At 55.1% G+C, this 27,122-nt stretch overlaps 1 protein-coding gene across 4 annotated transcripts in view; it reads right to left on the bottom strand.

The window, feature by feature from the left end:
- The window catches only part of MRC2 (mannose receptor C type 2), a 126,622-nt gene that overhangs the window by 19,710 nt on the left and 79,790 nt on the right, over window positions 1-27,122 (bottom strand). For all 4 annotated transcript variants that reach the window (XR_007771469.1, XM_050934892.1, XM_050934891.1 and 1 more), the window contains exons 10-23: window positions 21,534-21,649; window positions 19,922-20,070; window positions 18,955-19,172; window positions 16,551-16,693; window positions 15,220-15,322; window positions 13,545-13,683; window positions 9,038-9,073; window positions 6,681-6,841; window positions 5,972-6,039; window positions 4,514-4,614; window positions 3,712-3,857; window positions 1,918-2,032; window positions 1,527-1,690; window positions 355-463 (exon numbers count right to left, since the gene is read on the bottom strand). Coding sequence is in view for 3 of the 4 variants with exons in the window: in XM_050934892.1 (XP_050790849.1) it covers window positions 355-463; window positions 1,527-1,690; window positions 1,918-2,032; window positions 3,712-3,857; window positions 4,514-4,614; window positions 5,972-6,039; window positions 6,681-6,841; window positions 9,038-9,073; window positions 13,545-13,683; window positions 15,220-15,322; window positions 16,551-16,693; window positions 18,955-19,172; window positions 19,922-20,070; window positions 21,534-21,649 (1,768 nt within the window). In the remaining variant the exon portion in view is untranslated. The remainder of the gene's footprint in view (window positions 1-354; window positions 464-1,526; window positions 1,691-1,917; window positions 2,033-3,711; window positions 3,858-4,513; window positions 4,615-5,971; window positions 6,040-6,680; window positions 6,842-9,037; window positions 9,074-13,544; window positions 13,684-15,219; window positions 15,323-16,550; window positions 16,694-18,954; window positions 19,173-19,921; window positions 20,071-21,533; window positions 21,650-27,122) is intronic.

The following is a 27,122-nucleotide window of genomic DNA, read 5'->3' as shown; positions in this document are numbered from 1 at the left end:
GCACCTGGGTGGCACACAGGCTTCCCACACCGATCCGTTCCCCAGCTCGCATTACAGGAGATTTTGGACCATCGGCCCCACAAGTGTGACTGGTACCAGAGAACCCAGGCACAGCGCACGCTGCCCAGAAAAGCTGGATGCTGACAGCCAGGCGCAGGGCTGATCTGGCAGGAGCAAAGCCCAGCTGCAGCCAGTGACCCAACAAGGGCAGCTTGTAGGGAGTCGTGATGCCAGGTCACTGGGGCTATGGTTACGGAGCTCGTTTCTGACCTGCACCTGCCCTGCCTTCTCTGCAGTAGGTGCCATGGGCAAGGCACCTGCACACACCCGGTGCTGTCGGCCCCTCTCCCCTACCTATGCTCCGCTGGCAGATGTAGCCGTGTTTCTCTTCCAGGCAGTTCCTGTCGTCCCAGCGGCCCGTGAAGTGGGGAGGGGAGCCATGCCAAACCAGCACGCAGTTAGTCTGCAAAACACAAGCCAGCGAGGTCAGCGCTGCCTCTGCAAGCCCTGCCCTGCTCCGCATCCTGAGCCCATCCCCTGAAACCATCCCTGGGAGCAGAAAGGACCCCACATTCTGGCTGCCTGGCACCGTTATGGCAGCCAAAGCAGGTGGAGCGAGCTGGCTGGCTGCAGAGTCCTTGAGTGAGGCCAGCCCCATGGTGCCCGCACCCAGCGAGGCCAGAGCACTGCCAAGTCTCTGCTCCTTTCCTGGTGCAGCAGCCACCTGAGGATGCACTAAGTGGTGCTGAGAGCCAAACCAGGCTGCTGCCAGCCTCCGGACTGGCACCATAAACCCCACCCCCTCCTCTGGGGCGCCGAATGCAGCAAGGGATCCAGCCCGTAGAGTGCTACCATGCACACTGCTCCTATCTATCTCCCGGACCTTCAGACCCCGTTAACTGCCCTGGCGGCAGCACGGGGAGAGACGGGATAGCTAGAGAAAGACACTGCCCCGCCCCACCCCACCGCCAATGCAGGCTGATCCCTCCAGCGTATTCTCCCCAGCTCTGTCCAGTCCTCCCATGAGGCAGGGCTCCCTCCCCAGCCCCTTGGGAGACGTTTCCACAGCCCGACGCTTCCGCCATCAGGACCCATTTCCCAGGGTCCCACCCAGGTTTCTCTTTGCTCATTGTTCACCCCAGACTCCTAGGTACTCACCTGCGCCCGGCTGCTGTCTATGGCTCCTCTCCCGGCCAGAGGGTTTGCATCCCTCAGAGCTATGCCAATGCTCACGTCTCCTCTCTTAGCCATTGTTTAGCCAAGCAGAGCTGCCAGGACTGAGTCCTCCTATTGGCCAGTGCCCAGAAGATAAACCTCAGGGCTTCAGCAAATTTTTAACTATTAGGGATCAGGAGGAGACCTGCCTGGGGGTGGATTATCTGCAGGGGTCTTGCTCCTCCCTCTGAAGCTGGCCCCTGCTGGGCTCCGATCTGGGAATTCCTACGTTCCACCCACGCCCAGGCAGCCAGGCTGAAAGCAACGGGCTGGGCTAGTCCAGAGAGAAAGGGGCCCAGGGAATCGCTCACCGGTTTGTTGTTCGCTGTGGAGGTGCCGTACCCAGAGGGCTCCCCTGGGGCCCAGTTGACGTATCGGAGAGGTTCTGATTCCACCCACTGGAACTCCTGCTTGGTGTCGTGGAGGCCGATCCAAAGGTCAAAGGTCACATTGGGAAGGACGGAGGTTATAAAAGCTGGAAGATGAAAAAAAAGGGGAAGCAGGGAACCAGCTGATCAATGGCGGAGTCACGGGGCACTGCCGAAAGCGCATCCTCCTGACCCCTCCGTCTGCAGGTTCCGCACCTGGCCGGTCTTGGGGTCACAGCCCAGCTGTTAGCCCAAGCTCCTCGCAGGCAGCCCTTGAGGTCCTGGCCTGAAACTGCCCAGCCCTGGCAGAAGAGGCCCCAGGGGGATGCCCTACCTTGCTCTAGGTGGTTGGAGATGGTGGCCAGCACGGCGCCCTGGCTCTCACACGCTTGCTTCGCTTCCTGCCACTTCACCTGCTCGGCCTTGTCATAGCCCTTGATGCTGAAACACTGGGCAAGGCCCGAGGGCAGACGAGAGAGACGTTCAGGGGGCATTTCCCCAACCCAGTGAGCAACATACCCACCCGCCTCCCTGCCTACTCCCCTTCCTGGTGCTCCTGGGAACTTGTCTGAATCACTAGTTGTATGACTGCAGCACCCAGTTACGGACTAGAGCCCAGGGTGCTAGGTGCTGTACAAACAGAACAAGAATGATCTCCACTAGTACACCACTTACAAACCCGCACATAGACGCACCTATTCCCCACCTTAACCCCCTCCCTTCCCCGACTGGCCCCAGACCCCCTCTGCCACCAACACACCTTGTATCCTCCCCACTTCCCTACACACATGCACAATCCTCTCTCCTACATACATGCACAATCCTTTCTCCTGTCCACGCACCCAATGTAGCATTTCACTTTCCTCAGCCCCACAGCCAGATCGTGGAGAGCCCCAGCAATGCTGCCCCTAGACTGGGGTTGGCAAAGAGGGCCACATCTGGGTCGGGAAATTGCATGCAGGGCCATGAATGCAGGGCTGCGGCTGAGGCAGGGGGTTTGGGTGCGAGGGGGTGCAGGGTGCAGGGTGCAGTGTGCAGGAAGGGACTCAGGGAACAGGGTTGGGGTGCAGGAGGGGGTGCACAGTGTGGGAAGGGGCTCAGGACAGGGAGGGTTGTGGAGTGCGAAAGGTGGTTCGGGGCAGGGGTGCAGGCAGGGGGCTCAGGGCAAGGAGTTGGGGTGCAGGAGGAGTGCAGGGTTTGGAACGGGCTTGGGGTGCGGGCTGAGGCTGCGGGGTGTGGGAGGGGGTGCATGTGCAGGAAGGGGCTAAGGGCAGGGAGTTGGGGTGGAGGAGGAGTGCAGGGTTTGGAAGGGGCTTGGGGTGCGGGCAGACTCTGCGGGATGTGGGAGGGGGTGCATGTGCAGGAAGGGGCTCAGGGCAGGGAGTTGGGGCGGAGGAGAAGTGCAGGGTTTGGCAGGGGCTTGGGGTGCGAGCAGACTCTGTGGGGTGTGGGAGGGGGTGCATGTGCAGGAAGGGGCTCAGGGCAAGGAGTTGGGGTGGAGGAGGGGTGCAGAGGGCTCAGGGCAGGAGGTTGGGGTGCTGGCAGGGGGCTCAGGGCAGGGAGTTGAGGTGCAGGAGGGGTGCAGGGTATGGCAGGGGGTTGGGGTGCAGGAGGGGTCTGGCAGGGGGGTGGGGTTCAGGCTCTGGCCCGGCACCACTTACCCTGAGTGGCTCCAGAGCGGCAGTGGCATGCACCGGGGCCAGGGCAGGCTCCCTGCCTGCCCTGGACCTGGCCCCGGCCCCGCACCATTCCGGGAAGCAGCCAGCACCATGTCCCTGCGGCCCCTGGGGGAGTGGGGGTGTGCGCGCAGAGGGCTCTGCGTGCTGCCCTTGCCTGTGGGTACCTCCCCCGAAGCTCCCATTGGCAGGGAACGTGCAAGAGCAGCGCACGGAGCTCTCTGCCCCCCCCCTCCCCAGTGGTACAGAGGCAATCCCATGGGCCAGATTCAGCCCGCAGGCCATAGTTTGCCCACCACTGCCCTAGAGGGTCCTAAACCCCTCCTGGGAGATCAGAGCCACAGGTGGGCACTTTGCACAAGAATACGCAGAAATGTAAGCAGACGCACATGGGGTGGGGGGTGGTACAGACAAGACAGACGGTCGTTGCATCTGCAGGCCTCCTGAAATACCTTGTTGATGAACGGGACCCAGCCCCGTGCGCAGCCGCCAGGAACGGGAGTGGGCAGTGGTGGCAGAGAGGGCTTCACAGCAGTGGTGTTACTCCGTTTGCAGATATACGGCAGAGCAGTTAGACACTTCTGGTCCCCCCAGTCCTCTTCAGGGAAAAGGAGAGAGCATGCGACTTCCCTCTACATGCTCCAGGCAGCCGGTGGAACTAACTCCCTCGACTGGAAGGGGCTTTGCTATTGCAATGACCTTGGAGACTCCCATATACCAGCTACCTCGAATATTAACCTCAGTGTGGGACATGTGTGCTGGGCGTGTGCAGAGGGGACGGGTGCGTAGGGGGGTCTGTCATGTAGGACTCACCTGCACAGTCCATGGTGGGTACATGGGATACTGGCTGGATTAGTCAGGACTTGATTCCCAGCTCTGCCAGTCACTTGCTGGGCAAGCCACTTAGAGCCAATGCTCCTCCCCACCCCCCGCAAGATTCCCCCCGGGGCTGAGTCCAGAGGTACCCAGCACCTGCAGCTCCCATTGACTTCACTTGTGGGTGCTCAGCACCTCTGAGAACAGGCCCAAGGTGTCTCCAGGCTGGGCTCCCAAAAACAGAGGCACCCAACATCAGAGACACTTACGAAAATGTTGGTTCCCCCTCCCTCCATGCCTTAGCTCCCCCATCAGCGAATCGGGGCTCATGGTACTGAGCCACCTGGCCGGAGGGGCTCCCAGAGGGGTCACTGACGATGCTTTGAGATCGCTGCTCCAGTAGCACGGCCATTCGCCTAACACGTACAAACCTCTCACCTCTGCTGGCCGTCACGTACACGCACTTCTTCTCCTTGCTGATTGGCCGCGGCTTGCCCGGCGCCCAGGAGATGAAGTTCAGGAGGGAGCCGTCAGACCACCTGCAGAAGGCGAGGGCGGGAAGTGTCAGCAGCTGCATGTGGTAGGGGGTGGGAGACGAGGCTATCGAGTAGGCAGGCAGACTCTCGCACTCGGAGCCGGGTCTGAGAAGTGGTGATTCCTGCAGCGCAGGCTCCTTGCCGGGCAGCTCTCCCTGCGCCCCCTGCTGCTGCCCATTCAGCTGGGTGCACTCACCCGCCATGGGCCGCTTATAATCAAGAGGGTGGGCTTCAAAGCAGCCAGTGTGGTGGAACAGCTGAGGAGTAATTCTGCTCCCATCCAAGCCCAGGGGAGCCTGGTCACCGACTTCAGGGGACATGGGGCCAGGAGGGAGCCGTCTGTGCAGGTATCACTACTGCCCTCTGCTGGTGGCACAGGCAGACCTGCACAAGCATGGGGCTGAGCTCCTATTCCACTCCCAGGCCAGGCACCCATCATTGCAGACCGCCTGACCAGGGGAGCTCCCAGACTAATGTTAGACAAGATGTGTCCGGCGAAAGGAGAGTGGGAAAGGGGAATGGGGTGGAGACTGTGTTTACACCATGAAGGCCCATGCATAGCACCACAGACTACACCTGGGTGAATTCTCACTCCTGGGGCAGAAGGCTTATACCCCATCAACTGAGTGCAGCCCACAGCCGCTCAGCACGTCACGCTGGCCCTCTTCTAACAGTGCTTTAATCTCATGCAGAGCTCCACGAGCCTGCCACAGGCTTAGCCAACGGGGGCTGGCTGGTTAGTGCAGCAGCAGAGGCTCGTGCTTTAAGACACAAGTTTGATGCCCACTGCCGACGGCCCACCCGGGGAATGGCACTGCACTTGCTGGAATGAAACTTGCAGCAGCAGCTGCTCGAGGGTGTGTTGCAGCCTGCCTGGAGGTGCTGATGGGAGCAGAGCAACGGCGCTCCGACCCAGCAGAGGGGGAGGTAGCCGGGCCTGCTTTCCTCATGACTTGTGCTCGGCATGACTGGAGCTGGCTTTTCAGCGTTGGCCACTTGCTCTCTAGGCTGGAGAGGCTCCGCGCTCAGTCTTTGGGGGGGGGGGGGGGCGGCAAGATTTCCAGACCACTCTTCCGGGAGTGAGCAATGAGACTCCTTTCTGCTCTCTCAGACTCACATGCAATTCTCACTGATGTCAGCAGGGGGCAGGTGTCTATCCAAGGGCAGAATGTTGCCCCCCCAGCTAAGGCATTTCCAGCTGGGATGAGCTGGGGAGTCCGGAGTCCTGCCCCAGTGTCCCCCCCACAGTTGGAATTTAATGTGGGGTTCCCGGTTGGATTTGCACAATCCTCATTACGGGGAGGAGGCATGAAGGAAGGTGAGAGGATGCATGGGGAAGGCGGGGGGAGACTTGACTCACTTGAATCGCCCATCGTTTTCATAGGTATGCAACCCGATCCACCAGTGCTGCTCCTGGCCCCTGGAGAACTGGGGAAACAAAACACAGGACATGTCAGGGTCACAGGCAGAGCTGAGAAGAGCAAATCCAGCAGGGCCTCATTCAGCTAATGCCTTCTCCGTCGGGACCTACAGGAGCCACCTAAGCCCGGTCCTCGGTCTGGGCTGCGGTCAGCAGTTTCTCCAGGATTTCCCAGGGCCTGGAAACCAGCACAGGTGCCCTGTGGCTATTGCGGGCTGGCTGGGCGATGAGCTGTGTGCAGCCTCCCCTTCCCTCCCAGACCCTGCGGTGCCTTTCTCACAAGGGGAAGATGCTCGGTACTCACCCACCCTCCTCCTCCTCCCTTCTCTTCATGCAGCAGCTTGGGGGGAACCAATGAGATGCTTTCGCTGGTGCCAGTCAGTGGCTTCATGCAGCAGCCAGTGCAATGCACCACACCCCTAAGGCCAGGCCAGAATCAGTTATACTGGGGTAAATCCAGTAACTCTGCTGGCGTTGGCTGATGCCCGGTGAAATTACACCCTTGCGACCATGCTCTGGCTTTAATGATGGGAAGGGAGCATTTTCCACAACTGTGCAGACCTGCTTCCTGCCGAAAACCAGCGCTCAGTGACACGCAGGTGTCCGACAATGGCCCACGGATGCCCCACACTTGGTTACATTCTCCTACCTTCTTCAGGCTCTGGCCCAAAAAATCCAGCTCAGCTTGGTTATGAACAGACACCAACTCAGCTTGAAACCACATGCAGATCCGCTGAGCCTGCACCCAGGTTGAGTGATGCTCAGAGAATTTGTATTCTGCATCCTGATATTTCACCCACTCTTTGCTGCCTGTGGACACAGAAGCAGAGACAAGACGAGGCTGTACATTGTGACGCGGGCTCAGCCGGGCAAGGCAGGGACGGAGCGAGGAGAGAATCTGTTCTTACAGTAATAGGCCCATCAGCAGCCCTCTGTACAGCTTCCTTTGCATCTGTCACTCTTGCCACAGGTGCTGGAATGCAACAAGCAAGGGGTTCTCCCTTTGGCAAGCTGGAGAAGTTTTAGTACCGTAAGAAACTGACCGTGCCAATGAAGAGTGGAGCCCACACTGTGTGAGCTTTCCCTATGCAGCTCTACCAGTGCCCCTCACACCTGATCTGCAGCCCCTCCCGCTGTTCCAGCTCTGGGATCTCCCTGCATCCCTGTTCAGGCCTCTCAGTCCTGATCTCCGGCATCCTGCACTAGTCCCTGCCTGGCCCTCCTCTCCCAGCTCTGCTGTTGGCCCTCAAGCCGGAGCTACACACCCCGTGTCATGGCAGTCTTGTCTTCACCACTGCCTTTTCAGTTCTGCCAATTGCCCTTACTCCTGACCTGAAGCGCTCTCTGCTGCTCTAGACTCGGGGCCCCCAACAGCACAGTTCTGCCAATGCACTTTAGTCCTGCCCTGCTATCCCAGCCCTCCCACCTTGCCTCCCTGCTCCGCTGATTCTGCACGGCTCTTCTACCCCGACCACACCGCCGGGGTTCTGGGGCAGAGAGCTCTAAGCAAGCCATGCTGCATGGGGATCAGGTCATGCATGGGCTAGGTGGAAGGCAAATGCCTCGCATTTTGGCTCCTCCCTTACACTTCCAGCGCGGACTCATGAGGTGGGTGGTTAAGGCCACGGCTCCCACGCTCCTGGGCCCAGAACGAGCCTGAGGGTGCCCTGGGTTGCTCTCCAACAGGATCAATGCATATTTGTGGCTGAGGGCATTTATCCACCAGCGCCATCCCCCCTTCTGGCACTGCGCGGCTCCTGGCCCTTACTGAACAGTAGCGACATCCAAGCCAAGGTTGAGCAAACCCTTAGGGACGGGTCAGTATATGGGGTGGGGGAGCAGCACACCACGGGAGTTCGCCTGCAGACAGAAGGATGGGCTCTGTGTTGTCCTCGTTACACAACAGCACAGCTGTGCCCCAGTGGGGAGCCTGGCCAGTGTGGGAAGGACGGCACCAGCCCTCGCTCTGGGCACTGGGCACCTCAGGACTGCACAATGGCCCCTCCAGAGACACACCCAAATATTCAGCCTCTTTCCAAACTAGCATTCTAGCTTTGCAGCCCAGTAACCCCTGGGGCCAACTGCATCCCGGGCCTCAAGAACAGCTGCCTGTTTGGTTTAGTAACTGTCGCTTTGGGTTATGGCCCTGAGCCCCTCTTCCCTGCCATTGCTGAGACCCTGATGCCAAACAGAACAAATTCTCTCCTGGGAGAACTCTAGTGACTCCTCTGGGGTTGCGCCTCCTCATACGATGGGTGAATTTTGTCCATCAGACATCCAACTCTCTTTGCTGAGACATCCGTCCATTTCACCCACAGCCTGCTTGTTTCATTAAACAGCATTTGCAAAACTTCACATACAGTTTGGAGAACAACTAATCTTGTGGCTGGAATGCAGGTTTGGGAGCCAGGACTCCTGGGTCCTTGTGTGATGCTGGGCAAGTCATGCCACTGCCGTGTGCCTCAGTTTCCCCCTCTGTAAAACAGGGCCAGCGATACTGACCGAGCTCCAATGAGGTTTATGAAGCTTTGATCATTAACGTTGTTGGGTGGGAGGCACCATGGAAGGACAGACACGTCCACACAGGGGAGACAGATACTTCGTTGGACAGGCAGTCAGTCATGCAAGGTGGATGCAAACAGGGGAGATGCTCACAAGAGGCAGACTCTTCCCAGACACATGCACATCCCACGAGATCATAGAATCATAGACCATCAGGGTTGGAAGGGACCTCAGGAGGTCATCTAGTCCAACCCGCTGCTGAAAGCAGGACCAATCCCCAGACAGATTTTTGCCCCAGATCCCTAAGAGCCCCCCTCAAGGATTGAACTCACAACCCTGGGTTTAGCAGGTCAATGCTCAAACCTCTGAGCTATCCTTCGCTCCTCCCCCCCCAACAAACACATGCCCTCGGGATGCAGGCATGGTCATCAGGGGAGGCAGACAGCAGGGGATGCGCAGAGACTCCAATGCACACGGAAACCTCCAGATGATTCAGTAACACACCTTGGGTGGGTATCTCTGGCTCCTTCACGTCAGCACCTGTTCAAACACAGAGGAGAAAGGGGATGAGGGAGGGATGAGCGATGCTCCTGAATTCAGCTCAGCTCCTGCCTGTGGGCCTCAGCAGCTCAGATTTCTGCAAGGAAGATGCTTTCCCCCTTTACGTTCAGGCCTGCGCCACGTCTGAAGAATCCACTCAGACTGATTTCAATTAAATAAAAGTAACTTCCCAAGCCAAGTGGTTTTGGCTGGCAGCAGCTTCCTCTGGCTTTCGTGCCGCTTCTGAATTATGGATCACCTGCTACTGGAGACTGCTGACATTCTCGCACTCTGCTGTCCAGGACCTGAGGGGGGCGGGATGTGTATGGATAATGACCTCTAATCACAGGGCTATCAGAGCAGTGCAGCAGCTGTTGGCACCTGCAGGGGGTCTGCGGTGATGGGAGGGAGAAGGGGAATTTTTATTTCATGAATTTGGAGCTGGTGAAAAGGTGCAGGACAGACGTCCCTAGGGAGGGATGCCCCCCTGTGAATCTACAGGGCAAGCGTTGCATGGACAATAGCAGCAGCAGCTTCACACACCTACTGGCCTGCAACCCTAACCGAGAATCACACAGGCCAGAATTCAAAAGCAATCAGCACACTCAGCTGTGACCAGCTTTTCCCAATTGCACGGCCCCCAGCGCGATGAGGCCTTATGAAAAATCTGGCCCTAAATCTCACCATGGGGGGCTGGGGAGCGGTGCTGGGGTTTGACGACTTGGGGGAAAAAATCCAGCCCTTATCTGGGTGCCTAAGAGCGAACTGAGCTCTTTGGAAAGTTTGTCCCTTGGTGTCTATTGGAGATTTGATCAATTTAGCAACTGGACCGAGGCTCCGGACACTTTGAAGACAGGCCACTGAGGAGCTCTCAGGCTGCTGGTAATGACTTTGGGGGCAGTGCCAACCTGCCCTGGAGCGCAAGCCAGACTCCAAACATGAAAGACTCCGAGTGCCAGACTCAGTCCCCCCAGCCAGCCAGCTCCCTGCAAATCAACCCACGGTTTCAGTTTTTGCTCCAGCAGCAGCGTCCTCAGAAGCCTATTCGGTCTGAAGGGGCACGAAGCATTGGGAAGATCGAAGAGATAAAAGTGCATCAAGCAAGACCGTCCCTTCTGCTCTCTAGGGGTTCTGCAGATGTGTATAAATAAACCACTCAAGCGCCACTCTGGTGATTTACAACAGCACCAGGAACCTGCAATAACAATTCAGCCTTAAAGGCAGAGGAGTTGTGTGCCTGTGCACGCATATATTGAGAACAGGTTTTCTAATCTATCTATACATGCACACACACCCCGACACACACACTCCAGGCATCCATTACACACACACACACACACACACACACACACACAAAATGCATCTTCTATAAACATCACAAAAATAATAATCATCAAGCTTAGAAACGTTTTGTAATTGCTTAAATCTCATTTATCTGTAAGCTTCCGTTTGCCCCAAACTTCCCTAGCAAGCTCAGACATTAGCCCTTCAGGGCAACTAAGCTCATGGTACACTTCAAGCTTCAGTTACCTTTGCTGGAGAGGTCTCAAAAAACTAGGGCTTAGATTCTTCCAGTAACAATGGGAGAAATGGATTATTTTCCATCCTGCTGTAACTCCAACAGTGGAAGGGATTTGGCTCAAAAAAGAAAAATCACCTTTAGGCCGAAGCCAAATCTGAACCGTGCCAGCCCCAGAGGTGAACATTTCAGAGTGATACAAGCATGTGAACACAGAGGGGTGGGGGGTTTACAATGGAAATAGTTTTAATGACACTGACCACACCCCAACTACTATAATAATATGCATGCCTGCTACAAATGGCCTCAGTATCTCTGTGCCCCTCAGGACCCCATCGGGAACCACCTTACATCCCGGGACGTTGAGAGACTAAATTCAGTAACATTTGTGAATCACTCAGACACGGTGCTGCTGTGTGTCACAGAAAAGCCCTGTCGGAAATTAACAACTCTGTATTCAGAGCTATGTTTGGACAATGTGCAACAAATGATGGGAGGCAGCGTAGCCTAGTGGATGGGACTGGGACTCAGGAGACTGGGTTCAATTCCTGGCTCTGCCACTGCTTTGGCTGGGTGACCTTGGGCAAGTTACTGCCCTACCCTGTGCCTCAGTTTCCCCATATGTAAAATGGGGATAACAATACTGACCTCCTTTATAAAGCACTCTGAGCTCAGTAGGTGAAAGACGCTAGATAAGAGATACAGTGTTTATTACTGTTAAACAAAGCTTGAGGCCACACACTGAATGATCAGGTTAAAAATTAATACTGAAGATCTGCTCATGCAGTGAGCACTATCCTGTGCACTGAATACGGCGGGGCCCTGTGGAAAACGGAGCATGTGACCATGTAGTTAAAGACTGTTTCATAATGCATATACAGAACAGGGCTGAATTAAGGTTGCACAGGAAACTTTAACTCTGGAAATTCCTAACTTTGGAACGCTTTGGAATGCTTTCAGGTTATTTTTTTGAGGTGCGATGTATATTTCAGAAAACTCAACCTCTCCTCACTGGTTGTGTGCTGCGAGTTTTGGGAGTCTATGCTATATTCTTCATACAAACCAGCAGACTGAATCCCTGCTTTAAGCAAGAAACTCAATGGAACCATAAACGACTGAGTCATAACCAATTCCTCCTTATTTCAATGGCTATCCAGGGATTTGGTCCAAAACTCCTTTACAATTTGAAAATTTCAGCCATACAAATGGACAAAGGATCTGTCTTCACTTCTTGTCCCAAACTGTCATGTGGGCTTACTGTGATTAAAAACGGTTACAGCGATGGACAGTTAACATTTTAACAAAATGCTCCCACAAAATTACTCCTCGCCTGCCGGCAAGCCTGCCTCTGTGCATGGTCATGCACAGATCAGAGGAATGAAGTCATTGGTTTTCCCATTTAAACAAAACTACTTTCTCATAAAAATAACCCGAACCGCTTGGCAAACAAACTTAAGTGCATTTGCTGAAAATATTTAGATTCCGCTCCTTAAGCCCGTCAGTGTGTTGATAGTACTGCGGGGAGTGCGGGGGGAGGAGAGAGAGGTGTCAGTCTGTGTAATTTGAAGAGTGTGTGCATCTGTGTATGTAGAGCTTTCAGGGGAGCCTTGGTGGATGGAGATTTCCTCCCTCCAGGAATTTTTCAGAAACATCTGCAGTTTGGTGCTCTTCCATTCTACCCAGGTTATTTCCCAATCCCATCCCCGGAGTTTCTGAGTGCCTCCTGGTCGTGCTGTGAGCGATATGACTGACACCTGTCATGTGCTCCTTCTTCTCGCTCATCTTTGCTCTCATTGTGTGTGGTAGGGCAGTGTTTTGGGACGGTTGCTTGGGGTTTTTTCCCCCTCTCCTCAATCTAGTGCATTCTGAAGGCAGAACATTTCTTCCTCAAACGTAGCTATACATGCTCCCCAGCAAGACATCAGTTCTGGCCAGGAAGGCTTAAGGCATGGCATGTCTACACTGCAAAAGCACGCAAAAGAGTGTGTGTGTGTGTGTGTGTGTGTGTGTGTGTGTGTGTGTGTGTGTGAGAGAGAGAGAGAGAGAGAGAGACAGACAGACAGACAGACAGACAGACAGACTCGGGTTAACTAACTCGGGTTAAAACAGCAGTGAAGACACAGCAACTTGGGTTAACTCCTGTCTAAGCTTGAGGCTGAGCTGCTACGTTACCCCTTCTTCACTGCTACTTTAACCCAAGTTAAGAACACCCTTATTTTCGCAGCGCTGACACAGCCTTGGTTACATCCAGAAAGAGGCGGCTTCATCTCAGGCAGGGAAAACTCCCTAGCTGCCTTGGTGACAGACTCCAAACAAGCAGTCCCTGAGAGTCCCCGTCAGTGATCCCGTCAGACTCTTTTCCTACCGCACAGGGGTGCTGGGAAGCTGAATTCGCCCATGTCTGTGAAGTGTTCCGAGATCAGCGGACGGAATGAACGTAACATAAGAACATAAGAATGGCCATACCGGGTCAGACCAATGGTCCATCTAGCCCTGCATCCTGTCTACCGACAGTGGCCAATGCCAGGTGCCCCAGAGGGAGTGGACCTAACAGGCAATGATCACGTGATCTCTCTCCTGCCATCCATCCCTACCCGCTGACAAACAGAGGCTAGGGACACCATTCCTTACCCATCCTGGCTAATAGCCATTAATGGAGTTAACCTCAATGAATTTATCTAGTTCTCTTTTAAACGCTGTTATAGTCCCAGCCTTCACAACCTCCTCAGGCAAGGAGTTCCACAAGTTGACTGTGCGCTGTGTGAAGAAGAACTTCCTTTTATTTGTTTTAAACCTGCTGCCCATTAATTTCATTTGGTGGCCCATAGTTCCTCTATTATGGGAATCAGTAAATAACTTTTCCTTATCTACTTTCTCCACATCACTCGTGAGTTTATAAACTGCATTCTCCCGGCTTGCTCTGCCCCCGCCCTGTGCCCCTCTCCCCGTTACCTTTGGGCAGTTTGCAGATCCAGTCCAGCTGTGACTCACACTGCATTGGCATCCACTGCAAGGAAGCCAGGTCCAGCACTGCACAGTTACGGATGTCGTCATCGTCATGGTTACTGCGGTCAAAGTTGTGGTAGAAAAACTGGGAGCCAGGAAAGATGGGCAGAGTTAGAGCCTGCACACCCACGGGAACTGGACAAATGGCCCTTATCATCTGGTCTCCTGGTGCAACAGATCAGAGGGTTGATCTGTCGATAGCGCTATGGCATTCTGACTCAGAGCACAGCCAGTGCCTGATGCTTCAGATGCGAGCAAACCCCTCCCATAATGCACCTAGCCAGCTGTGCATTGCTGTACCCCCAGAGTGCCCAGCTAATCCCAGTAGCAGCATAAGAACTGTTTGCCCCATCTCAACCTTATTTCCTCTGCCCTACACCTTGCATCTGTGCAAAAGTGGCTGTGAAAAGTTCCGGGCCAGGACAGTTGTACTTTCCATCCATTTTGGACACACGACGCAGAACACTGGGGAATGGGATCCCAATCTCTAATATGGGTCAAAAAATGATCCAGCCATTTTTCTAATATGTGGCCACAGTAGCTGTCCTGTGATGGAATCAGAATCAGGTGGGAGCAGGGACTTGTGTCTTTTTCTCTTTCAAAGCCCAATGCTGCAGTCACTGTCCTGTAGAAGGATCATACATGAAGGATTAGGCCACTGGTTTTCAACCTGGGGCCTGCAGACCCCTGGGGTTCCACAGATTATGTCAATGATTTCCAAAGGGGTCCGTGCCCCCGTTCAAAATCTTTTAGAGGTCTGCAAATGATAAAGGTTGAAAACCACTGGATTTGGTAAAAGGAAAGTTGAGCCTCTGTGGCCTCTCCATGATGCCTTTCAGACACTACACCAGTCCGCCTCTGGTGGCTCTCTATCTAGCCAGGAGGAAGGGAAGAGTCCCAAGGACTTTGTCAAAGAGACAAGGGGACAACTCCGCAGCCTTATCAGTATTATCCTGTCTCAATAAAACAGCTTTCAGTGCCCAAGGGGATGTCCACAATTTAAGGACTTCAATAACTCAGACATAGGTTAGGGGTTTGTTATAGAAGTGGATGGGTCAGATTCTGTGGCCTGCATTGTCCAGGAGGTCAGACTAGATGATCATAATGGTCCCTTCTGACCTTAAAGTCTATGAGTTGGAAAGACGAGGTGCTGGCCACTTGTGGTTAGTAAAAAGCTCATAGCTCATTATGCAAGTCAGAGGATCAGATCCTCAGGGGCTGCAAATTGGCAAACCTCCGTTAACGTCAACAGAGTAACACCTGCTTGCACCAGCTCCGGATCTGTTCTGTGGTGCCCTGACCAAATTCCAAATGGGTAACAGTCACCTTCTGCCTCCCTAAAATTACCCCTGCAGACGCTGCTTCCTCTCCTGAACTACTGCACAGCACTGCTGAACAGCTGCTGTTGTCCACCCTAGAGGAGGCTGCATTTCAGCAACAGGTGAAGTGGCTCCTCTCTATCTATCTACGTTGATGGTTTGCAGTCAGTGTGTCCAGCACTTTGAGGTCTTTGGATGCCGGTTTGCCACACTCGCAGAGCAGGTGGCCGCTCTGCTTGCCTCTCAGCTCATGGCATTGCTGACCTGGCACCTGTTCCTGTGCAAAGCGCATCTGCACTCACCCCGAGGCCGTCGCTCCACCTCCAGCTCCTCTCTGCTCCAGGATCCCGCCGGTTCAAGCCGATCCAGAACCAGTGCTGCTCATGGATCTCCGGTTCTGATTCACTGGAAGAAACCACACGGAGCTGGTGAACTGTGGGAAGGGGAAACACTTCCTGTCTCCTTCCTTTAGCATGGAGCTGGAGGGGGAGCCATTAGGAAGAATGCCCAGGGCCAGTTCTAATGCCCCCGGATGCTCCGCAGTGCGAAGGGCAAAGAGCAAGTGGTACATCCCACAATGCATCTGCAAACACGATTTTATCCCCATTCCCAGGAATACCAGTGAAAAAAAATCACGTGCACACCCACTTCAGGCACTGGTGTGTGCATGCTTTGCCTACAGCGTACACCCTGCGTAGGCACCAGCAAAACATACATGTATGCACACGTGCATGGATACACACAGACACAGGACATACAAAATGCCACACAGGATTGGACCAACGGCCCAGCTAGTCCAAGTACCTGTCCGAGATGCTTCAACGGAAGGCACAGGAACCCCCAGTAGAGAATTATGGAATAACCTGCTCATGGGGGTTTAGTAATTCTGTCGCTTTGAGTTATGGCCCAGAGCTCCCCACTCCCTGCCACAGGGGAGGGTTCCTTGGGTAATTATTTAGAGATGCACTTTCTCATTGGCTTATGCCCTGTAACAGAAAACTTTACACTTCTTGGTTTCAATCTTTACTCTGTACCTCTGGGTGTTCTCATTATCAATGTAAATGCCTGGAGTCCTGCCAAGGTCTTGGCCTCAAAGAGGTATTGTGCCAATGAGTTCCACATGCCAATCATCCCTTATGGATAAAAAGTGTTTCCTCATTTTACGGCTTGCTCCCTATAATTTCAGGGAGCAGCTCCTTGTTCCGACAAGGAAGGGTAAATAGCTACACGTTTCTCACCTATCTACTTGCCAATTTATATTAGTACAGAGGTGTCCATCACCATGGGCTCTGGGCACTTGAGCCTATTCAGTATTTCATACACGTGTCAGGTCCTTGTTGCCTCCCCAAAGTCAAAAGTTCCAGTCTTTTCAGCCTCTTGTACTATGTACACACATTTACACACACAATACGTACCTGCTCACACTCAGGTCAGCGTACATGCTTTGCCTACAAAGTCGCACGTATACACACGGCCAATCATGCACACAGACACATACACATCTATGTACACAAATACATGCAGACTCTTGTACACACAGTCACCCTCACATGGGTGCAGGAGTGTATGTGCACTTGCACAGGCACCGACATCCGTGCACACGCCCACGCCCCCTTTACAACCGACTCCTCACCCGAAGATCTTGTTCAGGGTGTTGGCCACAAAATGCTCCTCCTCGTAGCTGCCCAGGCTGAGCAGCTGCGCCCCCAGGTCACGGCAGAACAGCTGGGCCAGAATCCAGGTCTTTTTGTCCTGCAGCTTGTCATAGTTAAACACCTGGCATGGGCGAGAGGGGCAGACTCACTGCTCTGCTCCCTGCCCAGAGCGCCCCACGATTCCCTTCTGCTGCTTCCAAGCTGCCACCCCCTCACCTGGGGCATTTTACACATGATGAGATGCTGAGTCTGCTCCAGCCCGACCCCCGGTGCATCTGGCTGGGTGGCCGAGGCCTGTCTGGTCACGGTGGATTCTCACCTTTTGCAGACCAGGCACTGCCACTACTCCCCACTCCATGGCTAAGTTTCCCAAAGGTGGGAAAGATCCATGGACAGTTGGGGCCAGCTCTCCGATGGGGGCTCCACACTGTGCTTTAAAGAGCCTCAAATGCCCACAGGTGCCATTCACAGCCTGGTGACGCACAGGGCCTGTCCTGTAGCACCGGCTGGCCTGTGCAACACGGACCAAGAGCAGCAGAATTTAGCAAGTTACAGAAGCTTAATGCTCCAGCCGAGAGTGCAGTGAGCAAGGGAGAGGGGTGGAGGCTCTCCAGAGCTGCCATCCCAAACACCTAGAGTTAGGAAAGCCTCTCGGCCAGCTCCTCTGCCTCCCAGCCTGCAGCATCCAGTCCTGCGGATGACAAACTGGCTCGGACAGGCAGCCTGCTTTCCATCCTCCACAATGACAGCAGCACAGAGACAGACCCAGAGTGATTTAATTACCCCCTGCCTCCAGCCCCTAGCTGCTGTGCAGCTCCTCACACACTAAGGCCAAGGCCCAAGGAGCCTTCTCCACCACTCCCTGCCCAGGAGCCAGCTACACTGCCGGTGCTTGGGCTCCAGATATCCACGGACTGGGGAAGTCCAGCACCTCTAGCAGCACTGGCTCCTCAAGGCATTTGGGGAGAGCAGGTGCACAACTCTGTCCCGCCCTCTAGCCAGCCAGGAGGGCTGGAGGGGCGCACGGGGGGAGGGATGCTCACCTTGGAACTGGGCTGAGCAGCAGGAGATACACTGTCTGCCCCGCCCATGCAAACCTCCAGGAGCTTCTGCCAGGCTGCTGGGCCTCCGCACCCCGCCTCCAGGGCAGGGCTGTGGCTTGAAGGCATCCTGCCTGGGGAGGGCGTGTGTGTGACAGACTCAGTATGGCTTCCCTGGGTGCACACTCACTCCCTTCCCTCGCTCTTTACAACCACTGCTGTCTCAGCAGCCTCGCAAGGGCACCGGTGAGGGCTCTGCAGGTCGCCCGGTTTCCCTGCAGTGGTGTCTGTGGTCATGGTTGGCACAGGGTTGCCAGGTGTCCGGTTTTTGACTGAACAGTCCAGTCGAAAAGAGGACCTGGCAATGTCTGGGCAGAGGTACTGACCGGACACCAGAAGTCCAGTTACCGTAGGCATGACGGAAGGGAAGCGTGGAGAGGATCTAGCTAGAAAGAAGGGGGAGGGGAGACTGGAGCAAGCAGGGGCAGGGCCTTGGGGGAAGAGGGAGACAAGGGGTGGGGACTCGGGGGGGACAGACAGAATGCGGGGAAGGGGGGGGTTCTGGTTGTCAGCAATTAGAAAGTTGGCAATCCTAGGCTGGCAGCTTTGGGGTGGGATGTAGCCACCCCAAGGACACAGAACATGTGTGTACACCACACGCTAAGCCTGGGTCTGTGGGACCCGGACTTTCAGTGTTTCCAGCCCTGTGCTTGAGCGTCCACGCTGAACTGCAAACCGGGGCTTACACTTGCTGGACCCAGGTCTCACAGCCATGCTAACGCGTCCACACCGCACTACACAGAGTTTCTGACTTGGATCTGCAGCCTGAGCTGCATCTACACTGCAAAATGACTGGGCTTGGTCTCCAACCCACCCACTAGCAGTGTGCTAGGACCCAGATCCTGAGTGTTCACTAACTGGAGTCAGACTGATTTCCATGTGGATGGAAGTGGGGCTTGGATTCAAACCTGAACCAGGGCCTGGATTTAGTATACAGTGTAGACAAACCCAGAGAACCCTGCTGTCTTCCCTGGGACACTCTGGCTTCTTACCAGGGCTGGCTTTAGCAAGTGCAGGGCCCGACTCGTGGGGCTTGTACTCACCGGGCGGCGCTCCAAGTCTTCGGCAGCACTTTGGATTGCCGCACTCCGGGCGGGGGAGGGGGCCGCAGGGCTTGCAGCGTTCTGGCCGGGGAAGCGGGGCCGCATGCTTAGAGCTGTCTGCCCGCGCTCCGGCCGGGGGAGCGGGGCCGTGGGACTTGCCGCTTTGGCTAGGTGCGGGGCCCTCTTAGGCGCAGGGCCCGATTCTGGGGAATCGGCCTAAAGCTGGCCCTGCTTCTTACCTTGTAGCAATGTCGGAGCTTAGGGTCCGAGCTCCATCCCTGGGGGCATGAGCCAGTGAGGCTGGGTGTCGGGTATGGGGCTGGTAACTCGGGGTTCACCGGGGTGCCCAGGTTCTGCCTGCAGATGTATTTGGCCTTGAACGTGCTGCAGTTCTTCACCTCCCATAGCCCTATGGAGCTCCCCGTGGCCAGGGCGACGCAGCCGCCTTTGTTGTAACCTGGAACACTCGTGGAAAGGGGGCAGAGAGGGGGACAAGGTTTGAGCCTAGATAGCAGAGTGTGGAACCCAGCCACCTGCCCCTGATGTAACAGGCCCCCGCCTAGGGATATCTTCGCTGGCCCCTCCCGCTGCCACCGGGTGGGCACCAAGTACACTGCATGAGTACAGACCCCACTGCTGCCCTGGGGCATCCAGAAGCAGGGGAGGCATAGCTAGCGGTGCCACCCTTCAGAGGGTAGAATGGGTGGGGAATGAGTGGGACCGATCCCCTCCCCTTCAGGGCCACTAGGCCCACAGGAAGTTGAAATGGACCAGAGCTGCCAGGGGCAGGCAGGAGCATCCCCTACAGGATGCGCCCCAGTGTCTCCTGCTGACTGGTTCCCATACTGGGACTGCCATGGGAGCTGGCCCCACAGCCCAAGAGATTGGACTGTGGTGGCGTTTTCCTTTGTCCAGTTCCCTCTCACGGCTCTTTGTTATCCCCACCGTGCGCTGCTCCAGATGGCTCCCCTCCCTGCTTGGGGTCTACTCCCTTCACATCCAGGAAGATACGGAGGTAGAAAGAGCTGCCGCCATTAGCTGGCCACTGCTCCTCTGGCCATCGGCGTCTGGCCCTGCGCTCCTTGCCTCGGCAATGCTCAGGGAACACAGGCTGCCATGTGTCTTGCGGGGGAGGAGAATGATGGGAAATTGGGGGAGGGAACAAACACCCAACCCCACCCGCACAGCTGGCTTCTGTGCCATTACCGGGCTGGTCGCGGTTCCAGTGGGTGTACATGACCTCGTCGCCGCTCAGCCAACGGAAAGCGCCCGTCTCGTTGATGTCCTGCAGCGCCGTCCAGAAATACTCCCTGTCCCAGCCATAGATGAGGCTGCTGACGTACGCCTGCTCAAACCTGACACGGGAGAGCAGTGAGATGCTCTGCGGTTAATCTTCCTCCTCTGTGGCTCCGGCCCTGAGACACAGGCCTATTCCCGCCCTCAGCCCTAGGACCTGGCGCTTTGACTCAAGCAGTAGAGACTCAGACTTTTAGCATTTGGGAACCCCAGTTCAATCCCCAGAAGCTGTCACACAAGCAGTAGTCTCAGACGCTTCCTGCTGTGTCTCCTGCTAATTAACTCGGCCGCTTGTTACTCCTGGGGGAATTCTGCACCAAAACATTAAAAATTCTGCGCACAATATTTTAAAATTCTGCATATTTTATTTGTCAAAATAACACAATATAATCACACCAGTTTCAATTCTTTTTGGTCATTTATTTCAAAATACCTCTCAGCAAGTATGTCTAACAATACAGACAACAAAAAACAATTCAGGAAATGTTTTTTTGACAAATAGATTCCTTACTAGGCCTATTAATACAGAACTCTGAGTAACAATTCATTTAAATTACAATACAGAAATGTATTTCCCCCCCCCTTGAGAAGCAGTGCAAAGGCTTTGGGGAGTCAGGGGTAACCGAGAAGCTGAGGGAGAAGGAAGTAAATTGTTGGGAAGGAACCTGGGTGTGAACTTGGAGGGTTGTTGGGTATGGGTGGGAAAGGTATGGAACAGGTTTTTTGGGGGGGGTGGGAAGAGATTGTTAGGGAGCTTCCCCCATGCAGACCCTCGCTGACCCCTAGCCTCTCCCATTCAGTCAGTCTCAACTGCCCCTGTGCCCCCACTCAGCCACTCCCTTGTCTCCCCTCCCCCTGCCCCCATGTGTCTCTGTGCCCCGACTCAGCCACTCCCCTGTCCCCATGTGTCTCTGTACCTCCCTCTCACCTATGGCACTGGTTCCATTCCCATTCAGCCCTTGCCCCTGTCTGACCACCCCACAGCACCCCATGCTGTCTGTCTCCTCATAGCCCCTGTCTCGATAAACTCTGAGAAGAAGGCAGCTCTCTCTCTTCCCTCGCTGGCCCGGAGCTGCAGCTTTGTTCTATCACCACAGCGCCCTCTCGTGACAAAAGGCAGAACTGCAGCAACATTTCTGCAGAACCTTTTTTTGTGCGCAAAAAAATTAGAAATCTGCAGGGCTCATTAATTATGCACATACACAGTAGCACAGAATTTCCCCAGGAGTATCCTGTGGTAAATACCGTTATCCCATTACATAGATGGGGGAAAATGGGATGTGACTTGCTTCAAGCCTGCACAGCCAGCCACTCAATGGCAGAGCTAGAAATAGAAACCAGGGTACTCCCTCCCCATCCCTTCTTCAGAACACAGGCCTTCTCTGCTAATGAAATATTCAGCACCAAGCCGGGGGGTACGGGATGGGACTCCAGAGACCTCAGCTAGGGTTATGGGCGTGTCCCGGAGGGAATGGAAGCCGAACGCTCATGGCAGCAGAGCTAATCGCCAGAGCGCACCCACCTGTTGGTGATGGTGACGAGGGTGGCCCCGAAGTCAATACACATCTTCCGTGCATCGCTGTAGGTCACACGGTCTTCTCCTAGCCAATAGCAGGAGGGGCTGTGCCATTTCCAGCCCTGGGGAAAGAGAAGACAATGATGGTAAGACATCTTGCAGACTTTAGTACCATCTGAGCAGATGTGCTTTCCCTTTACCCACAATGCATAATTGTCCAGTGGAACTCGCTGCTACAAGATGTTACTGAGGCCAGGAGCCTGGCAGGATTCCGAAAAGGGATCAGACATGCACATGAATAAGAACCACCTCTGCAGTTCCACTAGCTAGGATAAAACAATCTGCTGGGGATATAAACCCTCTTGCTTCAGGCCACAAGAAACCACTGATGGCCAGAAAGAGCTTCTGCCACAGACGCGTTATTGAATGAGAGTCCACTAGGGGGTTCCTTGCATCCTCCTCTGAAAGCAGCTGATGCTGGCCACACTTAGAGGCAGGAGACTGGCCTACGATAGACACTGGGTTTCATCCAGTCTGGCAATCCCTATGCAAACTAAATAGAGTTACTTAGTGTTGTGTCTCATCCAAAACCTAGCAGCAAAGGGCCCCCTGCAACTTCTGGGGCACTGGGCTCAGCATGGCTTCATAGGGAAGAGCGCCATGACCTGACTCACCACCATCACTTCCTGGGTTTTTCTTGGGAGGTCTCCCATCCACAGGCTAACCCGGCTTGACCCTGTTTATCTGGTGAGATCTAACAAGATTGCAGCAAAAACATTGAAGCAGCTTCAAAGTAACAGAAAAATCTGTGTTGCCAACATCCCACCCCCAAGTGGAGGTTCAGGGAGGGGAATACAATCCCCTCCTTATGCGGGAAAGCCAAGTCCCACCGCAGTCCGCTTTAATAGCCCTGGTTTGCTGATGCTGGAGCCTCTCTTGAGTTGGGGACACAACAGGGTCTATTCTCCGCCAGAGCAGACGGCAGGAGAGACTGTGTAGAGAGCTCCAAAAACGCTTGGCAAAGGCACCGGCAGCCACGGCTGCATGGGGTGGGAGGAAGGAGGCTTGATCGCTGCAGAGAAAGGGAGGAAGAGTGAAAGGAAACACTCTGAACAAAAGAAAAAGCCAGGAGGGTTTTCCTTGCCCAGTCTGAGGCCAGGGTTGGGGAGAATGAAGGAGGGACTCGGCTGGAGAAATTGGCCTTGCTCAGGCCTGGGTCACACTGCCACTTTCCCGCACCCTGGGGAAGCTAACAAATCATGTGTGGTCATGTCAGGCTAAGCTGTTCATCAACGCCATGGGGCCCGCACCCCACTCCCTATAGCCACCCCAAGTCCCAGCACTCCACTCCAGGGCGCAAAAGCCCATTGTCTCCACCTTCGCTAGCTACGCACACCGCTACAACCCACCTCCCACCAACTTCAGCGCCGCCAGCCCGACCGCGACAGCTCCCGTAGGTGGCAGCAAAAAGCCGGGCGCCGGGCAGGACCCAGAGTCGCACACTAGCTTTACGCATTACGAAAGTGAGAGGCAAACCCAGCTAATGCATCCTCACAACCAGAAGCGCGGCTACATCCAATATGCCAAGGAGGGATGTCAACAGGCTGGAGGGCATGTTCCCTTATCAGTACCTAGCTCCACAACCCCCCTGCAAGATAGGTAAGAATTATCATCTATATTTTGCAGATGGGGAAACTGAGATAACGACCAGGAGGGAGGGCCCTTCCCAAGGCTCACCGAGGGCATTAGCGTCTGGTCCAGGATGTCAACTCCCAAGTTCCTGGTTCCCATTGGCTGGGCTGGGATGATTTCGTTGGGAATTGGTCCTGCTTTGAGCAGGGGGTTGGACTAGAACCTCCTGAGGTCCCTTCCAACCCTGATATTCTATGATTCTGAGATTGCTTTACTCAGAACACTTGCCTGAAAGTGCCTGGAAACCTTTGCATCAAGGACTGCCCGTTCTGAGCATGCTCCTGCTGTAATGCAGCATGCGACAGGGCAACGGCCTTATGCAAACTCCACCTCTCTTTTCTTGGTGGACTTCCAGCCACAGCCTGATGCAGAGGCAAAACCTGGGGCAGAAAGTCCCCCACAGCAACCAGATAATTATCCAGCCAAATATGCAGAGGATTCTAGTTGCACAGTGGCATGACAGGTGCCTTTCCCCGAGTTATGCAGAGGGCACAGGTACCAAATTTTATTTTTCCAGGTGGGTGCTCCCCCCAAAGGCCTTAACCCCACTCCAACCCTTCCCCAAGGCTCCGCCCCTTCCGAGGCCCCACCCTATCTCCACCTCTTCCCACCCCTGCTCTGCCCCCCACACACCCACCGCTTGCTGCCTGCCCTGAGCGCCTCCTGCCAGCCAGCTGATCAGCGTCCCTGCCGAAAAGCTGTGGTTGGCGGGTGCTTGAGCCCTGGAGCACCCATGGAGTTGGCACCTATAGCAGAGGAGCTCCTGCCACAGACAGTCACAGACTGAAGAGACAACATGCAAAGAAGGACCGGGAGGTGAGGGAAAGTCTCAGAAGGCAGAGGCTCATGCTACAGAATGAAGCTCTGATCGCCAAGAAACATGGCGATTATTTCTCAAGGACCCTAGAGCGCGCTGGGGGTCCCTGGCTGGCAAACGAGAAGAGTGTGATCCCTGCCCCGGGAGAGCCCACAATCGAGAGACGAGACAGAAAGAAGGAAGAGCAGCTGGGAGCACTGGAGTCACACAGAGAGGGGGCCTGGTGCCTCCTCGTGCATGGCTTCTGAGCCACCACCACCGGTGTTATCGTTTCACTCCAGCTCAGTTGATTTTGTTTGTAAGGAGCAGAGCTGCAGTGACGCTGGAGCCTTTCAGCCGAGGGCCTCCCGGCAAAGGTGGGTTGGGATCGTCAGCCTCAGCTTACCAGTGGGGTAACTGAAGCCCAGGGGAGGCAGGAGTACAAACAGAACCCAGGAATCCTGGCTCCCAATCCCCACCAGGGAACACTGCTTGCTGTGGGCTCCTGCACCCGCCTCTCACTTTCAGCGTGGAGAGCGTGAGACTGAGCCTTGTTGTCACCTTACCCCGATTTGATACCAATATATCTCCATTAACGGTCATGGAGTACCGCTGCTTTATCCTGGTGTAAGCAACGGGAGACTCTGGCTCTGACACCAGGAGTTGAACTCACATCTTCTCGGTGGGTTCTAACCCCAGGCTGGCCTATAGTTGTGGGTTACAAACTATTACCACCTTCCAGATCCGCCTGCATGGAAATCAGCAAGACAGAAGGGGGAGATGGGGGCAGTTCCCTGCCCCTTCCCAACATCAAAAGAAACAGCATTTAAACGAAAGCTGAAGGAAGGGAGAACGGCACCCTTTGGAGCAGCACATGGGTCACCCTCAGAACCTTCCCCCTAGCCCTGGGGACATGCCAGGGGAATTGCAAGCTGCACTCCTCCGACACTGGCTCTCAAAGGGCTCTGGGACACAGCAGGTTAATACACCAGCCTCTCTCACCCATGGAGACCTGGGTCAAATTATTGCTGAGCAGGGGCTTGGCAGCCCCAGTCCAATCCCTCGTCCACATCTGTCTGCATTACAAAACCACTGCACAGTCTGGCCTGACGGGCAGGCTCTTCTCGGAAGAGGCCCCAGCTGGGAGCAATGAGAATTCTTCACGGCAGCATTCAGCGGAGACCTAGCACTGGAGGCTAAGCCGGGGGTGCTGCAGCTCAGGGGGGATGGGCACTGGTGGACCCCAGCACCGGCATGGCAGGGTGGGCTGCAGGTGGGGGGAAAGATGTTTCGTCACTGGGAGCTAGGAACACCACCTGCCTGCAGCCCAGCTGCTCTGGGCTCCCTCCCTGGTGGTCCTACCTTGCACTTCTGTGCACCCTTCTCAGCTGGGATGATCAACTGGGACCCTCCGGCCTGCTCACCCTATCCCACTACTCCTGGCCTCCCCTCCAGCACCATTCTCCATTCCCTAGTGCTTCCGGTCCCCCACTTTCTGTGTGCTTCCATCCTCCCTCCCAGAACCATGACCCAAGTCTCCTTCTCCCCGGCCCCAGTCCCCTTCTAACCCAGCCCCCAATATCTCTCTCCGCTGCCCATCACCCAGCTCTTATGGCGCCCAAGTACCTGACTTGCTTGTGGATTTTACACCAATCAGTGGGGGGGGGGGGGGTGAGGGGTATGGAGCAGCTCGTTGGCTGACCTGGCAGGGCGGCCTGGGAGAAACGTGTCCGATAGCTTGAGCAGATGGGGTTTCCACTTGTGAAAAACAGCACATTTTCTTTATAGGACAAAGCAGCGCTGCTGCTGGCTGCCCTGCAGAAGTCAATGGGCTGGTCCTACAGACCAACCTCAAAGAGCTGGGGCAGGACAGGCTGGGGAGGAGAGGGGGCGGCCTCCCCCATTGTGTAGCTGCTGGCTCAGGAGACGTGAGTGTCTGGATCTGGTTTAGAAGGAATTTGGAAGAAGGAAAGAGGGTTCTGGGGTGGGCGTATTGGGCTGAAGGGCAGGACGCCTGGGTTCCACCATCAGTTCTGTCACCCCCTGAGCAAGCCAGTGCTTTCTGTCTCTGTGACACAGGGACAGAGATACGGGTCCCGCTCACAGTGCATGACTGCCAGGGAAGTGCACTCCCGGGCAAGCCCCACAGAAGGGTATCGGGTGGGGGGTTGTGAGAGCGTCAGGGCAGAAGTATGGGGGACACTGGAGGGGAGGCTGTAAGGACAGCACTGGGGGGCTGCGAGGGCAGACACATGGAGAGTACTAGGGGGCCCCGAGTGAGTGGACGAAGTCTGCAGTGTCCCCAATGCCCCTGAGGCGATACTTGTGGCCAAATCCCCCTCAACACCACACTGCTGGCAAAAACAGCCTCTCAGACACTTCTTCCTTCCTCCTTCCACCTCCCTGCCACCACAGGCGTCGTTTGACTTCTATATTTGAGAGTGTGGCCACGCATGGGCGGGGGTGGACAAATCCCGTGCCTGCCCACAGGGGCGCCGTTTCAGACTGGGGGGGGGCAATTTTAACCATGGTTCCAGGGGCTATTTAGGCAACTGAAAACTAGTGTTTTTGTAGATAATAATTTAGAAATATCCAGCGGGAGCATTCTATCTAATTCCTATGTCAAGAACAAAATAAACAAACTTTAGACCCATTCAGCTCTAATACTAACACATTTGGACATCTTGTGGCGAGTCACGTAAGGGACACTGGTTAGGTTTAAAATTGTAATGTCTATTCTGCTCCATGGTGCAGAAGGTGAAAAACCCACATGGTCACTGCCAATCTGACCCAGGAAAGAATTCTTTCCTGACCCCAAATATCATGATCAGATAGACCTGAACATGTGGGTAAGATCCACCAGGCAGACACCTGGGAAAGAATTCTCTGTAGTAACTCAGAGCCCTCCCCATCTAGTGCCCTGTCTCCAGCTGTTGGGGATTTTGCTACAGGCAGTTGCCGATGGGCCACATGCCATTGTATCAAGTATCAGAGGGTAGCCGTGTTAGTCTGGATCTGTAAAAGCAGCAAAGAATCCTGTGGCACCTTATAGACTAACAGACGTTTTGGAGCATGAGCTTTCGTGGGTGAATACCCACTTCTTCAGA

This window comes from Gopherus flavomarginatus, chromosome 25 (assembly GCF_025201925.1).
Source record: "Gopherus flavomarginatus isolate rGopFla2 chromosome 25, rGopFla2.mat.asm, whole genome shotgun sequence".
NCBI classification, from domain to species: Eukaryota; Metazoa; Chordata; order Testudines; family Testudinidae; genus Gopherus; species Gopherus flavomarginatus.
Note: the sequence above shows the minus strand (reverse complement) of the source record. Positions and strands in the feature narration are given on the sequence as shown.